General features: G+C 38.5%; 1 protein-coding gene across 3 annotated transcripts in view; it reads left to right on the top strand.

Annotated features, from left to right (window-relative positions):
* The window catches only part of LOC142423356 (complement factor H-like), a 72,158-nt gene that overhangs the window by 44,566 nt on the left and 10,739 nt on the right, over positions 1-16,853 (top strand). For 2 of the 3 annotated variants that reach the window (XM_075528624.1, XM_075528618.1), the window contains exons 11-17: positions 3,342-3,524; positions 5,345-5,521; positions 9,008-9,184; positions 10,212-10,394; positions 10,504-10,683; positions 13,842-14,012; positions 16,348-16,530. In XM_075528624.1, coding sequence (XP_075384739.1) covers positions 3,342-3,524; positions 5,345-5,521; positions 9,008-9,184; positions 10,212-10,394; positions 10,504-10,683; positions 13,842-14,012; positions 16,348-16,530 — 1,254 coding nt within the window. Of the gene's footprint in view, positions 1-2,575; positions 3,241-3,341; positions 3,525-5,344; positions 5,522-9,007; positions 9,185-10,211; positions 10,395-10,503; positions 10,684-13,841; positions 14,013-16,347; positions 16,531-16,853 lie in introns of those variants that run through there. The other variant, XM_075528634.1, reaches the window with a different exon arrangement.

Genomic DNA, 16,853 nt, shown 5'->3' on the forward strand with positions numbered 1-16,853 from the left:
AACTGATCCATTCAGCACCTCATGAGGATGCAAGCTGGTGTGCTTCTTCTATGTGGGCTTTGTTGCTTCTGAGCTAGGTGGCCACTTGTTTACCTTCAAGCCTTTAAGACCCCAGGCACTATATCTTTTGATAACCGGGCACCATCAGCTTTCTTCATCATATTTGCGTATGGGCCTCCACTCACGTACTCCCTTAATGCAAGGGTACTTTTTTCTATTAAATGGGCATCCCAAGATGCTTACCTTTCCAATATGATCGCTGATTATCCATATTTTAAATATCATATTTAATTTTATTAAAGGGGAAGAAGGGATGGAGGAAAGTAAGCCCTTTACCCACATTCTCTTAATGTTATTCAAATCACTTAAGCTTGTGCCCTGTCCGGCGGGCTGGTGTGGTGGACACGCAGAAAGTCCTAGTTTGAGTGAGAAGCCAAATAGGCTATGGAACAAGGTGTGCTCTTTTCATCACATATGAATTCTGGACCAAAGGCCCTTCCCAACTCTCCCTGCTGACAGGCTCAGAGATCAGAGGACTGCTAGCATTAACTCTGCCTCTTCTCATGGTCACCCTGCTGTTGGGACCTGGCCACCAGCAGCCTGTTTCCTGCAAGGAACAAAACCAGGCACTTGGAAAGCGGGTTCATGCTGTGGAGCAGCTGGAGCACATGAAGAGTGCTGAGCAGCTCAGCACAGGCTCTGGTACCTGCTCATCATTCTGTAGGTTTCCAGAGCGCTGCAGCACTGGGCTTTGCAGCACCGTGCAGTCCCAAAGATCTGGGATTCACTGCAGCCCCTCTGACAGTACAGACGCGCTGGCCAGCTGTACGTGCTGAACAGAAGTGGTGGGAATAAACAGCGATGTGTTGTTTCCTATACGAAGGCAAACACTGGCTTCCCTTCTCCATGGAGGTGTCTGTTCTCTATTCCGTTGTCCTTATGGAGAAATATATTGGCATGTTTCTAATCATGAAACATTCTTGTGTCATTTGATAAAGCATTTAATCATAGCATATTACCTTTTAGAGGACTTTGGATTCAATCATTAACATTCGCCTGATCTACAGCATTTTTTAAAGAATTTGTAAGGTTCTAGTGTGGTTTGCATTATAGTGTAATGCAAAGTCTAAGAATGAGAAGTCAGATTTTTTCTTTTTTTTTTAATCATTTTTTGGGGGTCATACATCTCATGACAATCTTTAAACATATCTATTGTGTCCAACATATTTGTACATTTTTTGTCATCATTATTCTCAAAACATTTGCTTTCTACTTCAGCCCTTTGTATCAGCTCCTTAAGAAGCACACCAGCCTATGTGGCTATAAGGGGTTCAAGGTATCAGGTATCATGTATCAAAGAACAAAAAATCGTATCACTGTCAATGAGTGGGAACCTAAAGCCCATCTGTAGGCAACTGGACATCCCCTTATGGAAGGGTCACATGGAGGAGATGAGGCAATTAGGGTGCAGTGTAGCAATGAGGAAACATACAATTTTCCTCTAGTTCCTATATGCTCCCCCCGCCCCACTATCATAATCCCAAATCTACCTTAAAAATCCAGCTAAGCCACAGAATGTACACTGGTTGAGATGGGAACTGGAAACACAGGGAATCCAGGACAGATGAACTGCTCAGGACCAGTGCTGAGAGTTGTGATGCCAGTAGGGTGGATGGAAGGTGGGGTACAATGGGGAAATGATGAAAAGGTTGTACATATAACCTCCTCCCTGTGAGACGTACAACAGAAAAGTGGATGAAGAGAGATATCAGACAGTGTAAGACATGACAAAATAATAATAATTTATAAATTATCAAGGGAGGGGAAAGTGAAAAGTCAGATATTTTATACGCACTTCAATTCTGTGAACATGTCTATGTAGAACTATGATCTTTTCCTCGTTAAATATTGACTAGACTTCACCAGTGACTCTATTAATCCGTTCTTGGAATTTTCTTTTTGGGAATATTTTGATTTTTAAGTCTGAGTCAAATTTATCTATTAAAATTAAGCATCCCCATGTTATCTAGTCTACCTTGATTGAGTTTAGTTGGTTGGGGCTGCCAAGAAATTTAACAATTTCTTAAGTGTTTTAGTTTATTGGTTATTTATTTGTATATTTTATTGGCATTGCTCATAATTGCTGACATCCCCTTATTATGCTTTTAATTTCCTTAATGTAGTCAAGCAATTGATCTCATTGTTGAAACTCATAATTAAATTTGTTTTTTATCCTAGTGTGTTAAAAAATACTGTGGATCAACTGGATTTTATCAATTGAATTCACAATCTTATAAAAACTTAATATCTTATGTCCAAACGGCTTATCAAAGGAAATAAGAACGCTCTATCTCTAGAAAGACGCCATCGTGATTTACCAATAACCCGAAACTTGTCTGGGAGTTGTGCTGTTCTCTTCACCTAATACTCAGTTTATTCATTTTCCCAATGATTTTCTCTTGGTCAGTTTTTGCTCTGATGTTTTTGCTTTTGGTTCATTTGAGTTTAATTTATTGTAGTTTTTCTAATGATTCTGAAGTCATTGATGTGGAAAACCTTTTCTTTTCTGATACAGGTGTTTAGTGTGACAAAGTCCTTCCCGAATATCACTAACTATGGACGTTTACTCATTACTATAAACTCTGGCACCAATATATGAACTACCAGCAGGGTCACCCCGTGTGGACAGGTTTTAGCAGTTCTTCCCGACTAAGACGGACGAGGATAATGACCTGGACACGCATTATCAAAAGTTAGCTGCAACCCATATGATCACAGCAAAACATTGTCTGAATCACTTGCTTTGGACACAAGTTCAAGAGGGATCGGTCATTCAGTACTGGAAGACATCACAGTGATAAGAGGTCCAGTGAGGTGAGGGAGAGTTTTGGGAGAAGACTGGTATGAAGCTACAAGCAAAGCCTTGATTCTGCTGATCATGAAAATGATGAAGGACTGGCAACATTTTGTTCTGCCAGAGTTGACGCTATGGCAACTATCAATCTGTGATCCAACGCCCATAATTCCTCCTAAGAAAGGATTTGAAATTGAGTTGTCTATGAATCTGGAAGCCTACAACATGCTAGCGCTATACCTACCATGGTGCCTTTTTCATGCTTGTTTTCAATCTCCCTTTTCTCAAAATTATTTAGTAAAGCTTTTTATTGTGATAGCTTATGAAGCAGCATCTTTTCTCACTCAAATATCTTGGGTAATTGGAATTATTTCAGAGTTTCATTTATTAATGACGTATTTTATTCTATTGTCTTATTATTTGACTCTGAATAAAAAATGTTTATTGGACATATGCTCATCACTTGGTTGTCCTTTGTTTCCTTTAGAAACATGTTCAAGATCAGACATAAACATTGAGAATGGATTTCTTTCTGAATCTGAGTTTACATATCCTGTCAATAAACGCGCACAATATTCGTGTAAACCAGGATATGTGACAGCAGATGGTAAAGCATCGGGATTCATTACGTGCTTGGAAAGTGGATGGTCAATTCAACCGACATGCATTAGTAAGGAATTTACTAAGTTTATTTTTTATGATAGATTCCAAGTATTTCCTCACCTTAATGCTCTGATTTTAGGGAGTGGTAGGAAGAGGGTGTGGCTGACATAGTTCCACTTATAATGATGAACTAAAGAGATATGCAGAAATTATAAATAATATAGAAATGATCAGCAATATCATATACATGATATGAAAATTATATGTTATATATTATAATATTATATGGAAGTTCAAAACATAGGAATAATGTACATTTAGAAATCGTATACAATGTCAAAATTATATGTAACACATAGAAATTATATTAATAAGGTAACAACCCTATAGAAAATACATAGCATACATATAAAATATAAAAACCACGTATAATGTAAAAATTATATATAAGGCAGATTTATAGATAACATTTGTAAAATGTATTTAATATAAAATCATATATGTAATCGTGTATATATGTATCTTTATAATTAAGCATGTTAGACTCTTTTACAAGATTACTTTTAGGATAAAAGATCATTCCATCTTTGAAGCTCAAGTTTTTTTTTTTTTTTTTCAAGTGTTTCCCAATTCCAAACAATCCTCAGATTTGGAAGCTAGTTAGTGAGTTTTATGTCTATTCAGGAGTAAATATGTCTCTTTTTTTTGAACCCGTAAACACAGGTTGGTTGGTTGGTTTCCATTAAATTGTTTCCTTGATGCCTGTGTTTAGGTGACTAGTGTTCTATAACGGAGTCCTTTTTCCTAGCCATAGACATTATGTTTTTAAATATAAAGGGAACATTCATGGTACAGAATCCCAGAATAATGTGGCCTTTATAATGCAAGCAATTAATTTAAGTGGATGCCAACCTACGAAAGTCTGTATGGCCCTTTTGAAAAATCTTCATTATTTGTTGAGTAATGTAAGGGAGGAGCATTCTTACAGTATTAAGTTTCATCATGATCAAAATTGTGTCTACTGCAATGGCTAGATACTTATAAAGGTTCTCTACGATGGAGTTGAAACTCTGGGAGGAGATTTGGCTCAGTGTAAAACCGCTAACCCAAAGAGCTGTGACCCAACCCACCTCTCTAGGGGAGAAGCTGAGTCTGTCTGCTCCCTTAGAGATTTACAGAGCCTTTGAAGCCTGCGGAGTGTGGGGAGAGTGGGAAGGACTTAGTGACCACAGGTCAGAGTACTGGGCTCATTGAAGTGACATATATCCTCTCGCCCCTGCAAAGTGACTCGGCAGTGTTTCAGAAGTATATCTGCATGAGTGGGCAATTATTTTTAATTAAAATTTTTGGGGAGTGGTTTTATTATGGATTTGGGGAAGGGAAAGACAAAAGTTAACCTCATAGCAACTTGTTTATCCTACATTGTGATTAATATATATTATAAGACTCCTTTATGAGAGTGAAAATATCATACGGCATCTTCATATTCCATTTATCAATTTACTCTAGCATGTATAACTCAAATGATCATAAGATTGATATTTTTAATTTAAAAAATGTTACTATGGTTTCGTAAAAAAGAATTAAACTCCATTGACGTTTGATTTTACCTGCATGGGACATTCTCACAAGAACAAATGGAATTGAGAAAAAGGTACTTATAATAATGTTATTTTCAAATGATTTAAGTGAAGCAGAGAATGCTGAAATCATAAACATGCACTTCTAATGTAATCATGATTTTAAGCAATCAATTATTTATTTTTCTCAGGGGACCATACAAGATACATAATTAGGTAGGATATGTTGTTTCTGAGAAAATATTTACTCAGTTGTTTTGCCCATTAAATAACGTGAAATGAAATCGTCAATTTTACCACGCAATAGAATCTTGTGATATGCCGGTATTTGAGAATGCCAGACCCAAACGTAATGGCACGTGGTTCAAGCTTCATGACCAGCTAGACTATGAATGCAGCGATGGCTATGAAAACACAGCTGGAAGCACCACAGGCTCTATAGTATGTGGTGAGCATGGCTGGTCGCACACACCCAACTGCTATGGTGAGTTCTGTACCTGTTAGGTTTTTTTTGTCTCTCTTCATTACATTCAGATAATATAATCTATCTGTATGCGTTTCTATTGAGGGGGGAATTTTAAGGATCAAGGAACATTGTTCAGGAATGATCATTTAAATCAAAATGTCTCCTTCTGCTTTTATGTAAACTGGGAAGAAATAGTGTTTGAAGACCAAAAATAGTACTCTGTGTTTAAAATAGTACATAATAAATGTTTTCTACAGGCAGCAGAAATTAGATCTTTCTCATTGAAATGTATTTTTAATAAATCCTACTTCCACATTTCAAATTATTTGAAGCTGACACTCATTATCAAATTCTGGTTAATCATAATCCCTTCAATGATTTATTTGAGTGCTTGCTTTTTGCTTTCTTCTTTAAAATGAATAGCTATACATTTTTCTAAGCCAAGGAAATAGTTTGGACAATGCTCTAACATAAAAATAAAATTAAAAATCTGAGCATGAGAGGAATCTGCTCCAGGTGTGTAGGATTTTATTAGCTAAATCAGGAGAGGAGTCAAAAGCAAGATGATCCATAACATTTCAGGACATAGAACATTGGCCTATTTCATTACTGATGAAAAGACAGAGAAGGGGTTTAAAAAAGACAGTGATGCAAATAGACTTGCATTTGGAAGGGTTCGTTTTCTTTGTCTGTGTGTGGTAGTCGTGACAGGCAGCAAGGAGCCCCTTAAACTGAGAGATGGTGGGACTCAAGTAAGATGAGGAATTAAGATATGCGGAGCTGAGAGTGGGATTTGGACATATCGGGCAGTGGAAAGGAAACACAGAGTGACTGTGTGTTGGATCAAGCGTCTCACACATTCTGTTTTGGTTTTCAGAGACACGTTGGTAAATGGCAGCCATTTATGCCTGCTTGTCAGTCTGCTTGCACATGCAGAAAGGCTGCAGGTCTTACTATTGGCCGCGATAAAACTGCTAAGAATGAGGTGCATGCAATTACCATGGGTGCTGCCCTCATGTGTCAATGAGTTGGGCACATGAGATACTGACACAGTGTTGGCAAAGTGAAAATCATTATTATTATTTAGAGCAAGCAAACAGCAAGCAATACGAACAGACTCTGAAGGGGAATTGTTGGCTTTCCTCCAATTACCAACGTCTATTCGTGCATTGCTGGGCAGGCCTATTGTGGTCAAAGTCAGGTACTGTGCACATGCTCCTGTTACCTCTGGCTGCACTTCTGCTTCTGCTGGGAGCCCGCATGTTTCCCAAGTCTTCTGCTGTGCCCTGGGCCTCCCTTGTCCTCAGGGAAACCCTCTGGCCAGGTTCTCCTGTGGGTCTGTCCTTGTCACTCTTGCTGCCTCTCCACTGGCTCCCTCCATACTGCCGAGGGCCCACTTGGAGGAGGCTTAGGGCGCTCTAGCCAGGGGCACATGCAGGCCTCTGTCCTGCATGTAAAGAATTCTACTTCTTTCAACTCCATGCCTGGATGGAACCCTCCTCTTTCAGAAATAATCATAACTGATAGCACTCAGTTCTCTGTGCCTAGGCTGGCAAGGTCATGGCAGCGCTCACAGTTCTGCTGCTCAAAATGCTTCTGTTCTTTCTCTGCTGCTCGGTTTTGCTGTGTTGGCTACTCTTTATAAACCTTGGACATTTTCTTTCGGGTTACAACTTGTTTCTTGGTGTAGGGGGTGTTGTCTGCTCAGGAACTCCATGTCCAAAGAGCGTGCTCCACTTGAGACTCTTTTAGGTGGTACTGAGTTCCCTTGGACTGGTCTTTATATAATAAACTCATTCATTTCAAGGCATGGTCTTTCCAATGGACCATGAGCTGACCAAGCCCACTTGGTAGAGCACAAGTCACTTAATGGAATAAGTGACTTCATTGGTAAAATTTTGTCCCAGTCCATCACTTTGTGTTATTTAGATGATCAGATTGAGAACAACTATTTTTTTAAACCAATGCAGTGTATTGCAGCCATTTATTAAAAAGGCATTGCCAGGACAGGCCAAGTTTGGGAGCAATGCCAAAACTTTTATCTTAGATACATTATGATTGAACTACCTATGACCATCAAGTGTTGGTATATAAACCAGAAATTTGGTTATGTAAGAAGAAATAATAAATTAGTGTTACTAGGTTACAGGTCATACAGACACAGGTTTAGTTCAAATGGGTTATGTTTGGACACATCTCTGTGATCAGCGGATGGTTACTAGCAAGCTCTCTCAGGCATACACTTCTCTGAAGGTCGTTAGGATCACTCCTTAACAAGTCTAATCAAACCAATAGCTTTGGAGAGGACCTCTTGGCTTTCAAGACAGAGATGTCTGCGCTGAAGGTAAAGACATGTGTTCTGGGGAGATGGCAGTGTGCACTGAGTGGTGTGTCCCAGGACATAGGACCATCATGAGGATTTACGGGGAGATGTTTGAGGCCATTACAGACTGCATTGCTGGGCATTCGGCTCCTTCACGACAATGCACCTGTACACTCTCAAGGGCAAGAAGGGCTGTCTTATGTGGATGGAGCAGGAAAAGCTGCCCACATCCACCTTCTAGTCCGGATTTTGCCCTGTGCGTATTCCTTCTGCTCTCCAAACTCAAAATATATTTTACAACATTGTTAAAATGTATATTTAGCATTTAAAATTGATATATATATAACTATCATCTTGGATGTATTTTGAATTTGGGACAAAAACACTTATGTATTATACAGCTTAGGACCATTCAAAGTATTCTTAAAATCACTTTCCAGAAGATGTTATCATAAATTGTAGTGTAAATGTTAATTGATGAGTATTTTTTCTTAATTTGTAGATATGTATATATTTGGATTTTTAGTGTTCCTTGCCAGAAAATATACCTTAAACATCTCTTACTTGCATGCACATGATTTCCAGTCAGATCAAAAGGAGCTCCAGTCGTGCAGTGATTAAGAACTTGGGCATGAACTAGAGATAGCTCTTCAAACACCACCAGCTGCTTCGCAGTAGTAAAATAGTAAGAGGCAGGGGCGGATTAATGAAATCCAAGGGGGAAAATCTACTGTGTTTATAGAGTTGCTATCTGTCAGAATTGATTGGCAGAAATGGTTTAATTAGGTTATACAAAATTACAAATTTATATTAAATGTTCAATTCAAAACTAACATTCCTTCCTTAATTTGAGAAAGTAATTCTATTGTTTAAGACTAAAAAAAACTTTAACTATTTTAAATGCTAGTTATAAAAGGAGATCTAACCGAGCAGGTTGCCTTTACATCTATATTTTCAGGACACATATATTTCTGTTCAATGCCATACTATCTCACTGAGTTCAATGTTAATTTTTAGGGTTTCCAAAAGTGAAGTGATTTTTTTTTCAAAGAAAGGAGTTTATATAATGCTCCTCTGCATCTGTTTACATGCAGTGTTTCATTAATTCATGACATAAATGAAGCTTAATTGGTAATGGAATATTGTATGGCCTCATTAATATATCTCATTGTATTTTTTAGAAAGAGAATGCATTGTTCCTAATATACCACGATCCTTAGAAGCGTCACCTAAGAAAGACAAGTATAAATTTGGAGATGTCCTGAAGTTCACCTGCAGACAGAAATTCAGAATAATTGGACCAGATTCTATTCAGTGTTATCACTTTGGATGGTCCCCTCAACCACCAACATGTAAAGGTGACTATCTTATCATTGATACAAAAATGATTAAAATTTGGATGTTATCACCTCTTTTCTCTTTCTGGCATTTTGTGTACTTTTAGATAATCCCTAATCTAGCAGCGTAATCAGAGATACTGTACAGCAGAAGGCTGTGAGTTGGGTGGGAAACAGCTCAGAGAGATCCCTGTGCAGTTGTTCCTTGAAATGTGTGCTGGCGTGCTCAGAGATGCGTTTACGGAAGCTGAGAGGGGGGTCATTTGGCTCTTTTCCTTTACCTGTGCTGCTCGACTGCCAGTGATGCTGAAAGAATTCTACTGACGGTCGTTAATTACGTTTCCATTACTCCTGCATAAACAACACTCACAGAGCTTAAAGTTCACCCAGTCACACGCGTAGCTTAATCAAAGAGAAAACATGTTATCTACAAATGGTTGAAAAATGACAGTATTTAAAAAATAATTTAAAAAGAGTTCCCATGCAGTATGCATATGACTAATTTATATAACTATTTGCTGATATGTACACATCTCTAACTATCCAGCTTATTGCTCATAATAATTTAATTTAAAGTCTTAACTGTACCGATATCCAACTACTTCAGTATAAAAAAGCAAACAACAGCAACAACAAAACCTCCTACTTCTGGCACAATGAGTGGCATTCAGCCCAATGGCAATGCTGAGCACCAGCAGATGCTGCGGACGCATAGCAGCCCTGCAAGGCAGAGGGGAACTCTTCTTTAGGCTTTCTAAGGCTGTGATCTCTATGGAGGCAGATAGCCTGTCATTCTATGTCAGAGCAGCGGCGGGTTAGAATTGCTGACATTTCTTTAAGTTCTCAGAACTAAGCCTCTGAACCACCTGGACTTTTCTTTCCTTAGAAGAAACAATTAATAAATACTGTTGGGGTAAAGACTCTTCCTTTTCATTGTCTGAGAATGTAGCAGTAAGCTAAGTAGTAAAGCAAATATTCTCCACTTTGCTTAACTTTTTATCGTAACATGAGCTATTTCAGCATTGTTTCAACAATATCTGTACTGTAGGAGAAGTAAAATCTTGTGGCCCTCCGCCTCCCCTCCCCAACGGGGAAGTTAAGGAGAGAGAGAAAGAAGAATATGAGCATGGTGAAGTGGTGGAATATGGTTGCACATCTCGATTCTCGATGAAGGGGTCTAAGAAAATTCAATGTGTTGACGGAGATTGGACAACTCTGCCTATTTGTGTTGGTAATGTACATACTACATGAACTTATAAATGTGAATATCCTAGTTTATATAGATATTCATATAAGACAAATACTGCTTTAAATTAAAGTTATTTTACCACATTTTATAGAGGAGCAGCGCACATGTGAAAACATACCGACACTTGAGCATGGCTATGACTTGCCCTCTGTCCATCCCTATCACCATGGATATTCAGTGAAATTCAACTGCTCAGAATCATTTACAATGATTGGAGATGAGGCAATCACATGTGTCAGTGGAAAGTGGACTCAGCTTCCTCAGTGCATTGGTAAGAACATATTTTTCAAATTGTTATTTATTATTGTTTAAAAGAGTTACTGTAAAGCTATATGGGCAGACTCAGATGAAAAATACTAGGTCTTATGTTATAAAAATCAAAGTATTTCATCCTTATCTCACAATCTACAGGACATATCTCCCGGGCAAAATATACAAACTTGCAACAAAATGTTACTATTCTTATACCGCACAATTTGGTAATTTTTTCTAAGCATGAAACTAGAATTACATATAAACTGGCATATGATATAAAATAACAGCCAAAGGAATAATTAAGATGGAAGTATTTTGCATAACTGTCAGCATTGTTATCATTGATCTCATTCCATCAGTTGCTGGAAAATAAACCTCAAGTTGAGAAAATACCCATTTTACTCCTCTTGCCTCTCTCACAGGTCTGACAGCGTGCATTTCTCAGTCTCTTTCAAAAGCAGCAGAAGGCAGGGAATGCACAGCAGTGTGGGCGGCCACAGGCCCCCTCAGTCACAATTACAACTGCAGACGCATGACTCAGTGAGGACGCATGCCAGGAAGCAAAGTGCCCCCTGAGTTTCTTTGTGCAAGTCATTCATCCTGACCTGCCAAGACCACTGGGGGGATGAGGGCCCTGATTCATATTTCCATTAACGGAGTTTTATAAAAACTTTACTTGATTCTTCCATTCAGAGTTTTCTAGATACATACGGTTATGTCATCCTCAGATTTCTAGAAGTTAATGACCAGTAATTCCCGTCCAATGCAGAGCTGAGGATCAGGTTCCAGGCGAGCAGAAACGCACACCTGCTTTGCTCACTGCTGCATTGCTCACATTACCTTTTCTCTAAGTGCTTTCTTACTACTGCCAGGGCCAGTTCTTCCAGATCTAACTCCTCATGTGTCCTCTTTGATTTGTCCATAGATGATTTTGCCTCCATTCACATGGAGAGTCACCCAAGATAGTATCTATCAGGCATGAGAATGGTCAGCTTTTCATTCCAACCTACACTGAAACTTAGCTTCAATGACGACTCCCTCTGAGCGCAGAGCTACCGTCCTGTCCTGCATGTTTCTCAACACAGGTTCACTTAGTGTAATGGCCTTCAGCTGTCATAGCATCCAGAAAAACACAACACCAAGCGTGGATTGCTTTGAGTGGAAACGGCACTGAGGTGATCGTCTTTGCAGAACCAGGTTACTGCCTCTCTCTGCGTGGAGTGGCTAGCAGCTGCGGGTTTGAAGAAAACCCTTTCATTAGTAGCCCAGCGCTTAGCTGCTGTGCCACCAAGGCTCCTTTGTAGTCCTCCTCTACCAGTTGTCCCTGCTCAGCGTCGACTTTGAACCCTCTTTCCTGTCTGGAATCTTCACTCCTCCAGATTTGTTTATTAAGAATCACATATCAATTATAAGAGCTCCTCTTAACTGCAGATACCTCTGAAGTTTCTCCCCCTCAAGAGCGCCTTGTACTAAGGGGGTCTCCAGTACTAACTCTTCCCACCATGTGATGGGTCATTCCTTTCACAGACTGGGTGGACATTCTCTGAAGTCCCTAATATATTTTCCATCAGGCTCTTTTCATGGCTAATTTATGGTTACATTTTTACTAAACACTTTCCGACTAAAGCCACCGCCCATTCTTCCTGATCCAGCATCGTCTTTGTCTTCTCTGCTGGGCCCACATTTGTTGCACTACAAAACCACCACCTGTCTGTGTCCAGTTTTTAACTTTTCTTTTTACTGGTTAGTCTCTACTAACTCTGCTTTTTCTAACCGTTAATAACATATGCTATCAAATACTAACATTGGTATCTTATCAAATGCAAAAAAAGTGCCATAATCATAGAATTATTAAAATATAAAGCTATATCTACACCTACAGGTATATATATTAAACATTTGGGTGGGAAAGATGAATTAAAATGGCATTAAATTACAATTGGATTACACAATTGTCTACAATATAGAAGAACTCCCTCAAATCCTAATATTTTATTACATCAATTAGTGATTTCTTAGTCCACTTGCCTATCTCTGTTTTCCTAGTCATCTCGAAAATAGTCATTCAAATATTCAAATTCTGTACATCTTAACTTTTCAATATTCTACATTTCTGAAAAGATTTTCTTTTAAACTGCCTACTTCTTTCATCCTAGGAATCATTTTTTGATGATATAAGCTTATAATTGAAAAATAAGGTAATGCATTTTGAAAACTATGAAAAAATATGTGCCTCTCTGTTCACATTGCAGTGAGACTGCATCAGCTTGCAGGCGAGTTGCTAAATCAGTGTGTGGGCTACATGTGACCTCCTTTTGTCACACAGTGGATAAGGCGATTCCAACTCCCCACCAGAACAAGGCCAGTTTCCATAAAGCAGAGACCTGGGCAGGCCAGGAAGCCTGCCTCCCACTGCTCTGTCCCTCCTGACCCATGGTCACAATGGCATTTTACACCTCTACTGTGGTCCCTCTGTTCTTAACATGACCTCTGTGGCCTCTACCCCCTCAGGCAGTGATTGCAAAGGTACTGCTCTGTAACTCCTTCATTGAGGCTCTGGAAATGCTATCTTTCTGCTTCTAAGATTCCTCAGTCCTACACTCACTAATTCCCTCTGTTAGTGCTTCGCACCCCATAGCTGCATGGTTCCACCTGCTCATTTGGTGGGAACTACAAAAAAGAAAAAAAAAAAACAGGAAAAAACTCACTGCAAACAAGTTGATGGCATTTTACCTCCACCCCATAGGAGAGGGTAGAACTATAGAAAGGCCCCTCCTTCTCCTACTGCCAGGCTGCTTGTCTGTAACTGCCGACCCCAAGGATCACAGCCCCATGCTCAGCCACTGAGGCACTCGGATACCTAGGAACGACAAAGACATGGATAAAATAACCGGGACAATAAAGTTTATGTCAGCATTGTTCACTATATACACTGTCCAAAAAAGTGAACTTTTCAGTCCCTAGCTGAAACATGTAATGATGATAAATATTTGCTCAGACATTTCTAAAGATGGATGAGGAACTACATTTATATATAAAAACTCACTTCATGTAGTATGATGAGGAATAACTAGCTCGACTGAATGGATCATTTACTTTTCTATAGCTGTAGTACATAATACTTGCTTATTTCTTCTTAATCAGTTTTTTCATGGAAAAATTTTGTTTCTACAGAAACAGAACAACTCCAGAAGTGTAGCATCCCACGCCAACGTAAATTGGAATTCACCCCATCAAGTCAGGCTGACTTCAATCATAATGAAACCTTAAGTTACAGATGTAAAGGCAAATCCAAAAAATCAGTATGCATAAATGGAGTGTGGGATCCCAAGGTAACTTGTGCAGGTAAGGTCTTGGGTATCATGTTTTAAAAAGTGGATTTTCTTTCCTCTTAACTTACGCAATTGCAACCTTTATAACATGAAAGTAGTTATTGATTCATATATTGTAACAAATGAGTTTCAATTTGCAGGATAATTGAGAAACTAATCAGAGCCCGTTTCTAAGTAATAACCACATGGTGTTCATTCGTTGACTATGAAACAAATGCAACAGAACTGGAAGCTTTACATTACTACCTGGTCACTAAGTTCGCTCATTGCTGTTGTACTCCTGAGGCTCCTGTGTTTCACCAACGGCACGGAAGCATTAGTCCATCTTACCCCCTTGCTTATCTGCGATTCTCTTCTCCAGATTCAGGAACCCTTGTCCCTCTGTCCGCAACACTTTTACCTGGATTTCTAAGTCTCACATACGAGGGGGGCCTCTTCAAAAAGGGAAAAGAGCTCAGTTGGTTAGGATTATTAAGTTTAATGGAGAGTTCTTTGAAGGTAATAAACTTGGTTTGTAAAAAATTTGAATACAAAGCTTTGGGAAAAAAATTCATTTTTGTGTGGTATCCCGCATATACAGATAGTGGTTTCACACCAATCCTAATGCAAACCTTCTATCTAAAGTTCAACTGTTTATGCTTGTTTGTTTTAAGGAAACAATATTTATATGCAGTCAAGTGCACAAGTTACCCTGTATTTCGGCGAAGAATTTTTACAGTTTTGGCATTTGCATTTATGCATACTGTCTTGTACTACTCTTTAAGGAAATTGCTAAGTAGAGATGGATGTTCTTTTTTGTATGATTAGTCAGTTGTGGGAAAAATTTTGAAAAGAAAATAAATTGAATAAAATAGTAATGGTTTAATTCTGGACTTATTTCAGTAAACTTATTTCCTCATATCTTCTTATGCACAAATTATACTGATCAACGTAGCTTCACAGTAAATTGTGAAGCTGCATATTTTAAAATTTTATTAATAATTGGGAGTTAATACATATACCATATTATTTCATAGTTCAATCATGTCAGGGAAAATTTCACAATTGCTACCACAATAAGTATCCAAACATTCTTGTTTTTCCTCAAAACCTCAACATCATCTCCCTTTCACATCACACCCCCACCTTTGTTTCCCCCTCCCCACAACTCCATAAAACCTTTTTCTACTTGATGACCTTATAGGATTTCCAATCCTGGGTATCATATACCGAAAAACAGGAAAACAAATAACATGATTTCAGGAGACCAACTCTGCCATGGAGTAAAGCCGCATCAGGCTCCCATGCAGTGGGTGCTGGTTTTGAACTGCAGGCTTTGCAGTTAGCAGCCCAGTGCATAACTACTACACCAGAAGATACGCACAATAAAGAGTACAGAATAAACCAGAACAAGTATACTCAATTGCTTTTCATTTCAAAGTATTTTCTACACATATTTTTAAGACAACTGCTTTTTAATATTGAAAGAGACCAATCCCTACCGGCCACTCTGATCAGAGAGCAATATTAGATGATGTTTTAGAAACAAAAGATGGAACTATTAAGCTTCGAGAAGAGAATGCAGACAAACCCATGCCTTCACTTCATGTTATCATTACTTGATTCCTTAAGAAAAAAAACAAGAATCCCATAATTGACTAAATACCAAATTCACTGCTTAAAGAAACAGATGCAACACTTGGGCATTGGGTTGTTAAGCTCAACAGTGTGGAAAGCAGCTACTTGAGCAGTGGACTGGAAGAGACCCATGTTTACGGCCACTCCTAAGAAAGGCGACCCCACAGAATGCAGACAGTGTTTAAAAATATCACATGGAGATAAAATGTTGATGACGAGCATTCAACATTTTGTAGTGATAGGCTGATAGGGAGCTGTCGGAGCTGCAAGCCAGATTCAGAAAACAATCTGGATAAGGGGTATCTTTTCTGATATCCGGTGGGTGTTGCATGGAAACAGAGAAAACCCAGAAAGATGTTGCTTGAGTCCCATTGGCCATGGGAAGGTAGTCATTGTTTGTGAAGTAAACAGAGTATGGACAGCATCCAAGAAAAAGGAATTCCAGAACACTTTATTATACTCATCCAAAATCTGTACATGTGACTGCCTGATATTCTGTCACAGAAAGGATAAAAGGAAGAACCTAAAGGCAAAACGATACAAATATAAACCAAAAGTGATCATCTCAAAGTGTTAATAGGCCACAAAATAATACACATACTAGCAAAGAGCATAAAAATTATTGTGTGCTTATTTATGATACATTCATATTTCATATTCTAAGTGTTAAAATTATCATTCTATTCAAATTATGACTTTTTAATAAAATAATCCAATTTCAATATTTTTAGAAGAAAAACCACAGGTATGCCCACCTCCTCCTCTAATTCCCAATGCTCAAACTATGACAACGACAGTGAATTATCAGAATGGAGAGACAGTATCTATTGCTTGTCAAGAAAATTACTTAATCCTGGAGGGAGATGAAATCGTGTGCAAAGATGGAAATTGGCAGTCTATTCCACGCTGTGTTGGTTAGTAGTTCTTAACTTGTTTTCATAGATTCTTTCAAAGTGGGATAAACAGTCTACTGTGCTTTGCATAATTGAAGAACATGAAGATTTTTCTGTATGTCTACTGCACTTTACTTAACAAAGCAGAGAACACTGATGGGCCAAAATTAATAATCATTAATTCATTTAGATATGATGTAAACGCAATAAGAAGACATTATTCTTTTTTAATATATCACATAGTGCTTTTGTTATCATTTATTTTGCTTGATAAAAGGGCCGGTAAAGAAGGACATTTAATGAGATGAGAGTAGCATAGACATAGTGATGATTTAGAATGTCAC

This window comes from Tenrec ecaudatus, chromosome 1 (assembly GCF_050624435.1).
Source record: "Tenrec ecaudatus isolate mTenEca1 chromosome 1, mTenEca1.hap1, whole genome shotgun sequence".
Taxonomy (NCBI): domain Eukaryota; kingdom Metazoa; phylum Chordata; class Mammalia; order Afrosoricida; family Tenrecidae; genus Tenrec; species Tenrec ecaudatus.